The following is a 12045-nucleotide window of genomic DNA, read 5'->3' as shown; positions in this document are numbered from 1 at the left end:
GTCTACTTTATTGTAAAATAAGCTCCATTTAAATTAGCACAGAATACTATGGATGTTTCAGGGTTACATCATAGCATTTACCCCTTACCTTCTACTGGAAGCATTGTTCAGTTTCGTGAAGGCAACACTCTGGTGTTTTATTCCTAATTTTAGAAGTCTATATGCTTCCTTGGAGTCAGATACTTGAACCCATTGTAGGTCTTAAAACAAAAAGCATACACAAATCAATTTATTTTTAAAAAGGATTTTTTTCTACACTATCTATTTTCCCAGTGACATATAATGAAAGTTTTCTTTATTTATTTCTTTTTGGTCTTTTTTTTTTTGTTTGGTACCAGAAATCAAACTCAGGGCCTCAAGCTTGCCAGGCAGGAGCGGCTCCACTGAGCTACATCCCCAGCTCAAAAATCTTTATTTTAACAACACATAAATTGGAGTCAACTCAGCTATTCTATATTCCAGAAGGGACTATGACATTAGAGTATTCAAGTTACATGAACACACAAAGTGAATGTTCTTCAATAGAGTCTGCCAAAGGGAAAAGTAAGACAGGTAAATTCCTTAGAATTAGACACTCAGGGAGAAAAAAAGAACATACTACTGATTCAACCTACAGAATTACCTTGCTATGGATGAGAAATGGCAGATTGGAATGCATCAAGGAATCATACAAAATTTTGGTAATAATCAATAGTTTATAAAAATCAAGTAAAAAAAGAAAATATCACAATGTACTTCCTATAGTAAGATAATTAATGAGATTGTGTGTGTGTGTGTATGTGTACCGTTCCTGGAGGTACTACAATATCAGGTCAACATGTTGAGTGGATGGAGCAAGCGCCTATTCCGTCTCTCAGCTCCAAAAATCCATTTAATGTATTGTCCTTGGATAGAGGACATATCAGATATTAAACTGATAAAAACAGATACTATACTTGATCTAGCCAAAAAGGCCAAGAAGCGATAATTAGATTTTTATTGTGAACATTATGCACACATATAAATACACATATACGCACTCAGCTATGACATTATTAATATGTATTTCCCCTGTGAGTAATAGTTTTACTCAAGAAAAATATCACAATGTTAAGAAAAATATCACAATGGAAGAACAATACTTCATAGTTCCAAGATTTTGACAGATTCAAAGTAGGAAAATGTAAATTTTAATACACTTAGCTTTTCTCATCACTATGAATCCAATTAATGATTCTCAAGTGAACACAATACCAAACTAGAGACAGCCAGGCTGATCAGACATGAGCTGATCAGTGGAGGATTGATATCGAGGGTGATTAGATATGGGGGTGAGGGGTCCCTGTTAAACCTGGATTTCACAACACAGTGCACAGAAGGCACTAGGAGAAGGTTTAAGATACTTAGTCAAGTTTGGTCAAGCAGATAATCTGCCAGAAGCCAGGCTAACCAGAAGATCCCTGAGCTTTCCTACCAGTGGCCTGAGGAAGTGAAGACACATTCTTCTAAATCTTTGAGGTGTCAGTGGCCTCATGACACATCAGGTGTGCAATGAAAAAGAAGGAAGTCAGCTTGCCAAAGACAGCAGCGAGATCAGCCTTGCAAGTCCCCTACATAGAGGGGCTGGGGCTGGCTTGTCCCTAAGGAGTAACGTCCCCTCACAACAGTCACCCAAGGACAGGGCACTCTTTGAGACACTCTGCCAGTGCCAGCAAGTCCCCTCTGTGCATGGGCCATCTGGGTTGGGTTCCTCTCACTCATAGTAGAAGAAGTTTTACCTACTTGGCAAGAAAATCCAGTTTGGAACCCAGGACTGTGATTCTAAGTCTTGTGCTCCTCACCCCCACAAGTCTGTCTCCCCACAAGTGTCCTAACCTTGGAATTGCATTTCCAAGAGATACTTTTTCCTAATTTTGGAAATTCTCCCTTCCAGGGGGAATCATCATCTCTATCAAGTTTCTACAACCTTTCAACTATAATGAATGACTTTAGAACTAAGTGTCTAAGTCACTTTTCTCACCATTGGACAGAATACCTGACACCCGAAACTTTAAAAAAAACCCCAAACTAGACCTTTTCATATTCAAGTGTAACAAACATATCAAAACAAACTTCCAAAGCATTTCTTATTCTCTTGATGTTAATAATGAATATAAAGTATATTAATTTCCTGTTTACTTTCCAAAAGCTATCACAAAGCCTAGAAGGGAGCTTTACTAAAATAAGATAAAAATATTCATTAGCATACCTTTTATAAAAGAATAGCCCTTTACATCTTGGGAAAGGCGCAGGATCTTCCTCTTTTGGAACTTAGATGATACAGGGACAAACAAGTCATAAATACATTCATTATAAATCTCAAAAAAAGATACCCACACAGAAAATTTTATATTATTATCCATATTTAAGCAAGCTTGTTCACAATCTTTCATGGATTCTTCAAACTCCAAGATATTCAAAGAGTTTGTTAAACTTCCTACAAAAAAAAAAAAAAAATTAAAGAAGAAAGAAAAAAGGACAAGTACAAAATTAAGCAACTGTCTAAAAATAAGAGAAGTATAGAACATGATTCCTGGATTTGAAAAGTCAAATATCCATAATCTTTTGAATCTATGTTAAACATTTTTTGAAGCAAAATAAGAAGCAAATAATATTTGGAATAACCAAGGTTTGGCTTTTTTTTGTTCTTCCTTTCTTTCTTTTGGAAAATATGCTAACAAACCAAATAGAAATTAAATGCAAAGAACAAAGAAAAATAAGAGCATCTCTTGAATTCAATATTAAAGTAATAACCAGTGAAAGCATTATGTGTGATGCTTAATCTACATGGAACTTCAGTTACAAACAACTCATAGTTACACATCGCTTTCTAAGTATTACTATGTCATTAAAGAAATTAAATCACTTGGAGTGATTTTAAAAAAAAAGCTTTTTTGTATTTCATATGATGAACAGATTAAAGAAAGGAACTCTTACCATGAATATTATCATAACTTTCATTATGCATAGCAACCTAGAAAACAGATTTTTTAAAAAAGTTTTTAAATATTTTTAGTTAAGGTTAAATAATCAAGATATAATTAAAGTTCATTTAAAGACATATAATTCTACTTATCCAAATACAAGTCACGGATCAAATACAACCAAGCCCTGTGAATGCTATGCAAATACTCTATTACTGAGCTATGTAACTCCAGACAGAGACTTTTTTTTATTAAAAAAAAAAAAGGTCTTACAATTCAGTAAGAAAAAGTCAAATAGAAAAATGGGCCAAGAACATATCTCACAATTCACAGGAAAAATTCTAAGATGAACTAATTAATCACTTCATTTATAGTTAAAAAAAATACAAATTAAGGCCAAGTGAGTACATTTTTCACCTGCCTGAACAGAAACTATTAAATATCCATTGTTGACCTGAGTTTTGGGAAATAAGCAGATAAACCATTTACAACAGAATGTTTCCTTATTAAAATACTGTCTAAAATAGTTAGTGATGGAAACAATACAAATATACACCATGGTTAAAATTTTGATTTTAAAAAAGAGGAAAATAAACTAAACATATAACCTAATAGATAAGAGATACATGATTTAAGGTAGGTAGGAGGCTTAAGATATGTTAAATGAGAGAGTATGTCATAAATAAATATAATAATATTTCATTTGTGTTTTTAAAAGAACTATATCCTACATATAATATTAAATGAATAAAAAAGAAGGGCTGGGTAATGTAGCACTCAATGGTACAGTACTTGCCTAGCACGCATGAGGTCCTGAGTTAGATCCCCAATAAGGGGGGTAAGGAGGTGATATGAAGACACATGGAACCATATATATATCACTGTGTTATGTATGTATACTTTCCAATTCAATAATAGTGGAAATGCAATAATAGAAAAACCTTTATTTGCTGGGGATTTAGCTCAGTGGCGCTGCGCCTGCCTCACAAGCGCAAGTTTGTGAGTTTAATCCCCGTACCCGCCCCCCCCAAAAAGAACCTTTTTGTTTCTCACACTCTCTTATTTAAATTTTGTGTATATGTACTACCTTTACACTTAACAGAACTTTGGATGCTGGTTTTAAAATAACCAAAAATGATTCCTCAATTATTTACATTTGTAATGTTTAAGCATATCCCACCCACCACCCACCCGTCCCGGGGGGACTGAACTCAGGACCTTGTACTTGCAAGGCAGGTGCAGTGCCACTGAGCTAAATCCCCAGCCCACTGTTTAAGCATTTTATTGTTCCACATGAAATACTTTCAAAGAAGCTTAAAATATTTTTCTCAAAAAGAAAAAGTCCAATAGAACCATGAAGCAATTGACAATATATGTTGAAACAATCTAGTTTATAAAAAGTCATGACATATATTCTACATACTAAAATACTTGCATACCTCTTTAATTTGTCGAAGTAATGCACTTTTGCCAGCACCTTCTTCTTTCTCTTGGCCTGGTGATAGCCGTAAGAATTCTCTAGATCTATGTGGCTTAAGGTCCATCTTTGTATACAGTCTTTCTTGAAGGCTATCAAATAACACATTCAAAGTTCGAGGCAGAATGCCAATATTTTCTTCTGTACCTGGAAAATAAATTTTGTATTATTCTCTCTCAGACTAGAAGAAAAGTGAGCTAATAAAACTTCCTTTTATACTAGCAATAAGCAAGAGTAAACAACTAAAACTAAAGTGAGAGAAATTAAGAGACTATTCAATTTTCCATCACTTTGGTCTTCATTGTATTATTAACATTTCATTGACTATTCTAATGCAAATTCTAAAACTTTACATTCAGATCAGGCCATAATATTAAGATCTGCAATAATCTATAATCACAAAACATAAAAGTAAAGTGAAATAAGGTCTCACTGGTGATCCAAGCTTAATATTCTCTATATCACATCAACCCTTCTTCTCAGTTCTTATCACTGTATCCTCTATTGGATGAATGATTTTACAAGTAAATTAAATAAAAGCCATCAGCAATAGGGCCAAGGATGCAACTCAGGGATACAGCACTTGCCTAACATGCATAAAGCCCTGGGTTTAATCTCCAGCAGCAGAAAAAAAAAAAAGGACTAATAATCAATAATAAAAAAATGGAGTAAACACATATTAGATGATAGAAACATAACTACTGTAAATTATAAAAGTATTGCAAGAATATTATTGCTTCTTTTTCTTTCTAGACAAACAATATTTACCTTGAAATGTATATGTCTTTCCTGAATTGGTTAGACCATAAGTAAAAATCAGCCGACTTTGTCCATTCAAAACATCTTTTACTGGCTGCAAAATGCAACCCTGAAAGAATTCTTTCTGTGAAGCTTCTGGGCCAAAAACCTAAGAAAGCATTTTTAACACATCTTTTTAGAAAAGTCAAGCAAATATTTGTAAGGAGTTCCACCCTGTCTCTCATGTCTAAAAAATGTAAAAGATTAGCTTTGTAAGATTTTTCTCAAAACAGGCTCTATATCCCCACTACCAAAAGTTTAACTTATATCAGCAAGTTTTCATGATAAGAAATTTAACTCACACAGCCAGTCATGTTTTCATCTTAGTTTTAGAAAGAACATTTCTGTAATTTTTTTAAAAATTAAGATTACGGGACAGGGATTTAGCTCAGTGGTTTCGCCACCTGCTGCCCAAGCAAGCGGAAAGACCCGCGTTCGATCCCTCGTACTAAAAAAATAAAATAAATAAAAATAAAAATTAAGATTACATTGATTTTCTCAATCTCCATTATATATTTATAGACCTGAAATTTTAATCTTATTCTTAGGTAAAAATACAAGTGCCAGAGGTCTAAATTCTATGAGCACAAAAGAAATAGTTCATTATAAAAAGGAGGGGAAGAGTAAGGAGGTAGGGGTATAGCTCAGTAGTAGAACATATGCTGTGTATGCATAATGCACCGGGTTCAACCCCTAGTGCCACCCCCTATGCTGTACTGCCCCCACAAAAAAAGTTCCATTTCATAGGGTACTTACTTTGGAAAAAGTGAATTTCTGTGCCATCTGCCCAGAGCTTTTCTCACTTAACCGGCCAACAGTGATTTGAGGATCTTTCAGCAGAACAGTCTGTGAATCTACAACATGCACACAGCCCTACAACATATTGCCACAATAAATGATAGTATTTTGTCTATTTAATGAAGAGGAAGTATTAAAATCCAATTAAATTCAACACAAACCTCAGACTCATGTTCTTTTTCTGCTTGTGTAAAAGGTCTTATTCGAAGACAAACTTGGAGATAATCTTTTGATTCCAAACTTTCTGCCTAAAGAAGAACAAAACTGTATTTTCAAAATACAGAAAATGACTGTTTATTGATCATTATTCTTTAACATGGCCGATGGGTTACATATAGAATACCTAAGCAGTCATTATTCTATTTTTAACCACTTGATATACTTTTATATATTTAAAGAAAGCCTCAACAAATCTGTTTTAAGTTTTTTAAAAGATGAAGAGGAAATAATTATTTGAAAAGTAAAACTTACAAAACTGATGCAAAAACTAAAAAAATCTGAATAACCCTAAATCTGTTGAAGAAATTTAATGCATTCCCAAATAAAATAATCACACACACACAAAAAGTCCAGGCCCTAGAAGTTTACTAGCAAATTCTGACAAACATCTAAAGGAATAATCATAAAAACCACATATAAACTCTTTAATAGAACATATGAATACACCTCAATGAGTAAGTTTGACATACCTTGATACCATAATCTGACCAAGATCTCTTCAGAAAAAAATTATAGAAGTACATATCACATTAAGATCAATGCAAAATTTCCCTAACAAAATACTAGCCAATATATAAAACTGGATAATACATCACAATCAAAAATGGTTTATCCCAGGAATACAGTAGGTCAGTTTAGCACTCTTAAATCAATTAGGGTAACACACCTAGTTAAAAAAGTAATTGAAAAGAAACTTTCATCTCTATTGAAATAAAATAAGCAATTGATAAAAATTCAACATCCTTCACAGTAAGAATTCTTAACAAAATGGAATGGAAACTTCTCTAACCTGATAAAGGGTATTTACAAAAAAAATCTATAGCTAATATCATACTTAATTGTGAAAGGCTGAGTAGTAAGATGCAAAACTAGACAAGAGATTTCTGCTCATCATTTTTAGTCAATATTGAATAGTTCTAGACAGTCCAATAAGTTAAAAAGAAAAATCCAATAAATAAAATAGAAAACATCCAAATTAGGAAATAAGAAATAAAATTGTGTATTCACAGACAACATGAGCATCTACCTACAAAATATAACAAATAAAAAGGTACTCTAAATGAGTTTACTAAATGAGTTTAATAACGTTGAGCCCAGCATGGTGGCCCACGCCTGTGATCCCAGCACTTGGGAGGCTGAGGCAAAAGGACTGGCACAACAAGGCCAGCCTGGGCCTACAACAGATCAGCCTGGACTACATGGTGAGACTAAAAACAAAAAAACAAAAAAAAATGTAACATGATAAAAACCAGCAGGCCAAATCAACTTTTTCTATCTATATTGGAAACACTAAGAAACTAATTTAAAAAGCAACATATTAACAAGTGTCAAAAATTCTTAAATACTGAGGGATAAATTGCTAAAAGAGATGTGACATAAGACTTGCACACAAAACACTGCAGATAAATTAATAAGAGACCAAGCTAAATGGAGTTACACTTTGTTCATTATTTGGTAGATTCAATATTGGTAAAATAGATTCTTTTATAACTGATCTAGATTAAATGCAATCTCAAGCTTTTTTAAATTGACAAATTCATTTAAAAACTCACTGAGAAATGTACAGTGCGTAGAAGAGCTAAACTCTGAAAAAAGAAATTTGGAGGACTAATACTATCTGACTCTGAGACTTATTTGAACATTACAGTAATTAAAAGTTTCCTACTGGCAGGAAGACCTACTGATAGGACAAGAATACCTCAAAAGTATTTCAGATTTGGTTCTAGATCACAATAAAGCAAATGTCACAATAAAGCAGGTCACACAAATATCCCACTAGTTACTAAGTATAATTATCAAAGAATGAAACTTAAAAATGCTTTTTCATTTAATTTTAAATGGTTACCAGATTAGAGTATGAATACTTATTAAGTTGGTCAGACCTACTTAAAAAGAAAAAGATGTATTATATGAAATCTTTTATTTCTTTTGTTGTAAAAGCCCATGAAAAAGTTCTTAAGATACTAAGTTCCCTTAAACCCAGAAAGTTTGAGAATCTCTACTGTAGTCACATGCACACATTCCCTCTCAATTATGATAATCAACATAATATTTCTCTTGTATTTACCCCAGTGTTTGAAGAAACTAAGGAAAATTCACGAGAAAGATCAAGCTTGATGCCATCAAAATTTATTTCTGAAGGCCTTTCAACTGGGTCAGCACTAAAAACATAGGATGGTCTAGGTACCCCATCTTGATTCAAGTTAGATTCCATTCTGCAACAATAATGGCAACATTTTTAGACAACCTTAGTAAGTCAGCAGATAAATTACCGGCAACTTAAAATCGACAGTCCAGCCCACTACTTCCCTCCAAATAACTAGACTTTATAGAAGAAAAACATTGAGTGCTTCATTTATTATACAATGACCTATCAAAAGACGAACAATCAAATTTACAAAATCTAAATTCAAATATTGCACACTGCCTATTAATATTTATACAGGCCAACCTATCAGCAGATCCATCCAAAAAGATTTCCCAAATAAAGGTGATCTGTTAAGTATGACAATGTTCACTCTTTGCCTGAAATCCTTTCAGAAATCCAATAGTAAAAAGATCACAGACTGACTTAATGATCTTGTGTTATTTTAGTTATTTAACGTCTTCTGAAGAATGTTATTTTAACACTTAGAAATTAAACTCAGTTATCTGGAAAAATATTTTACATTTAATTCTTCGAAGTGCAAGTAAAAAGTGAAATAATGTGTTTGAATACATTTAAAACAGTACTTGAGCTGTATGTGTAGCTCAGTGGTAGTGGGCATGCCTAGCATCAGTGACACATGGGTTCAATACTCAGTACCACAAAAATACATAGGTACATATATAAAACAACCTGACACATCACAGGTCTTAAGCCGAATAATTCATCAGTAAATTATTACTAATGAATTAAACATCAAATCATCAAACTAAACTTAAAAGTAATTTTTACTGAAAAAATAACATTCAAATACTGAGAATCTACTTACTAGGTGTACAATATCAATCTCAGTTCTGTTCTTAGATAAATTTATAAACAAGCAGAGCAGTGATTGCTGAACTAGGATTCCTGGCCTAAGAAGCTAGTAAATGGGCACTCAGAGTTTACTTCTACGCAGCACGGGGAACCTCAGAACAAAAGTCCTTAATTCATGAACTAGCAGACTTAATTAATAATTCCAACTTAAATCTGTATGCATCCCCTGGATTTCTGTGTATCCCGAATAAGCCTATTTTTAATCATTTAGAGCCCGCCTGGTATTTCACACTGGGCTTCCCGAGAAAGAGGCCAAGTCACCGGCTGTACAATCTGCCCACCTCACAGATTCAGGAATGTAGGTGTGGCACATAAGCGTATTCTTAACAGAAGCTACCTCGACAGTAAAAGATCAGTGACTGCAAACACGCAGTGTCTTCTTACGCGCAAGCAATGTTTTCACAACTGTATACATTATTGCTGGTAATTTACACATTACCAAGAGTCATAAGAGCCCTAAGTAGGTACTATCATTACCTCTTTTTAATAGATGAAGAAACCGAGACCCAAGGAGATTAATAAATTATCTTTCGTCAATCAGCTGATATCCGGTTGAAACGAGATTTAAACCATAACCCGAGTAAGATGACTCAATCCTCGCCGCGCCCCACCGCTCTAAAATTCATTTCAGACGGGCATTTTGAACCACGACAGAAAATGTGAACATTGCTACAGCTGTTTCTCTGCCTTAGGCTTGCTACACACCCAGTCACCCATGTCCTCTTCCTCCTCCTGCTCCTCCTCCTCCTCTTCCTCACCCTCACCAGTCACCCCCTCACCTACAACACCGCCGGCTTGCGAACCGCAATCAGCACCGCGATGTTTTCGTTTTCAAATTCAAACGGTGGCGGCTAGAGCACCGCACTGAATGCTGGGAGTGGGGGGAGGGGCTCCGGAGGGCACTCGGGAGCGCCGGCTTCCACTGCAGGCTCTCCACCGGCTCCCGGAAGAAGCTTTCAAATCTGGGGGCGGGTATTGGAATGTCAAGCAACCAATGGGCAGAGACGGGCTCCTGGGCGGTCCTGGAGCGGGGGTTCCAGTTTCTCGGATGGCTCTGCGTGTTGGCCGTAGCTATCACCTGTAGTTGGCTGGGATGCAGGTCTTCGATTCCGTTCTTGTGACAAGATACAGCTAGCCGCCGAGGTGAGGTCACTGCCGTCGCATTTAGGGCCGGTCACCCTCAGAGACGGGGAGAGCAATGGCGGGCTAGTCACCTCTGGGTCCTGTCCCATCAGGGCCAGAAGACTTCTCTTCACCGGATCCGGGGTTGCCTTCCTCGCTGTTTGAACCTATCTGTCGTCGAAAGTGGCCCTCATGAGCGAAACAAATTTTTCCTAGATTAGATTTATATGAGCATTTTTTTTCTTTTTTCCTTTCTGAAGGTATAAAGCAGCTACCGCTGCAAGGCGTTGTACTGTGACAGTCTTGTCATAGGCAGTCTTTGCTGTGCCCGAAATGTAAGTGCCAGTGCATCATCTCTGCTTCTTAGAGTGTAGTACTTCTTACTGTTAAAATCATATAACAATTTGCTACATAGGATGTCTCCTCGCTGTACTTCATTTTAAAGAAAAACAATTGCTAACAAAAATTGAGCGTTTTCCTTATGCCTCTCATGCTAAACTTGTAAAATGGATTGTCTCACTGATCCTGGGAACAACCCTTTGAGGTAGGTGTTATTATTATCCCATTTTATAAATTCTGAGGAAACTAAGTTCACAATATTAAGTAGTGGGCTTAAAGGCAAATAGAGCTGGGATTTAAATTCAGCCAAAGGATATCAGGACCCACCGCCTTACATATGGTCGGTCTTATTTTCAACTATTTTACTTGATTAGCGTTTTTGAAACACCTAGTTTGATGAGCTTCCTATCTTCCTACCTTTGTCATGCTGTATTTACATCTCCAATCACCTACCATTTCCTCACTAACTTGCCACTGTATACTCGATTTGTCTTTCCCCACAAAATAATCAAATTTGAGGTGAACCAGTTTGGAGTGGAAAAGAGAATTCAGGATGAGGACGGAAAAAGGAACAAAGAAACGTAGATATAAAATGAGAAGAAAGAAAAAATAAAATAGAAATTTTTTTCAGCCCAGATCTGGCACAGAATTCTTTAGTGGGCTCAGTTGCTCCTTCAGGCCTGAGTTATATTTTCTTTCACACCTCACAATATCTTACTGTTTTTACTAGTTGTCACTGAGTCCCAGTTCTTGATTCCTCTGCTCATTTATTGTTTGGGAAATACTTGTTGAAAACCTGCTATATGCTCAGGCTTAGAGATATAGAAAAGGGTGAGCATAAAGATACCAACCATCAAGGGGCTTACATTCTAATGAGGGAGATAATCAATTTAGAATACAAGTAATTGAGAAATTATAACTATACTGAGTGGCTTGAAGGAAATGTTCTTATAGCTGTAAGATTTTTCCCAGAGGAAAATGTTTAATCTGGATCTTTGAGGATCTTTAGAAGTCAACCAAGTAAGAAAGAGAAGTGGACACTCCACGCAGAGGGAACACCATACCAGCCAAGGGAGAAGGGAGGAACCAAAAGTCAAATGGATTTTCTGTCATCTTACTCCAGCTCCTAGCAACATTCCACAGCAGAATGTTTCATCCACACAAATGTTTCCACCTTGATTTTTAGTGTTTTGAGACAGGGTCTCCCTATTAGTTCAGGCTGGGCTTGAACTCACTATGTAGCCCAGGTGGGCCTCAAACTTTCAGTGATCCTCCTGCCTCAGCCTCCTCAGTGCTCCATTACAGGTGGGTGCCACAATGCCTGGCAT

The 12045-nt window shown here is 35.6% G+C and overlaps 1 protein-coding gene and 1 non-coding gene across 4 annotated transcripts in view; both read right to left on the bottom strand.

Moving 5' to 3' along the window:
* Kif20b (kinesin family member 20B) overlaps window positions 1-10189 on the bottom strand; it is a 59553-nt gene extending 49364 nt beyond the window's left edge. For 2 of the 3 annotated variants that reach the window (XM_013069828.3, XM_021253027.2), the window contains exons 1-9: window positions 10036-10189; window positions 8303-8450; window positions 6177-6263; window positions 5974-6090; window positions 5188-5326; window positions 4382-4566; window positions 2956-2992; window positions 2228-2455; window positions 89-200 (exon numbers count right to left, since the gene is read on the bottom strand). In XM_013069828.3, the coding sequence (XP_012925282.2) occupies window positions 89-200; window positions 2228-2455; window positions 2956-2992; window positions 4382-4566; window positions 5188-5326; window positions 5974-6090; window positions 6177-6263; window positions 8303-8449 (1052 nt within the window). In that variant the 5' untranslated portion in view covers window position 8450; window positions 10036-10189. Of the gene's footprint in view, window positions 1-88; window positions 201-2227; window positions 2456-2955; window positions 2993-4381; window positions 4567-5187; window positions 5327-5973; window positions 6091-6176; window positions 6264-8302; window positions 8451-9733 lie in introns of all 3 variants that reach the window. The other variant, XM_087184886.1, reaches the window with a different exon arrangement.
* LOC147825649 (U2 spliceosomal RNA) lies at window positions 775-965 on the bottom strand. Its single transcript, XR_015440636.1, has one exon. It is a non-coding gene; the product is annotated as a U2 spliceosomal RNA (small nuclear RNA).
* Window positions 10190-12045: the final 1856 nt, after the last annotated feature.

The sequence above is a fragment of the Heterocephalus glaber genome, unplaced genomic scaffold (genome assembly GCF_053883595.1).
Source record: "Heterocephalus glaber isolate CG9 unplaced genomic scaffold, H.glaber_assembly_v1.0 deba00001497, whole genome shotgun sequence".
Lineage (NCBI taxonomy): Eukaryota > Metazoa > Chordata > Mammalia > Rodentia > Bathyergidae > Heterocephalus > Heterocephalus glaber.
The sequence above is the reverse complement of the archived record's forward strand: the minus strand, read 5'-3'. Positions and strand labels throughout refer to the sequence as shown.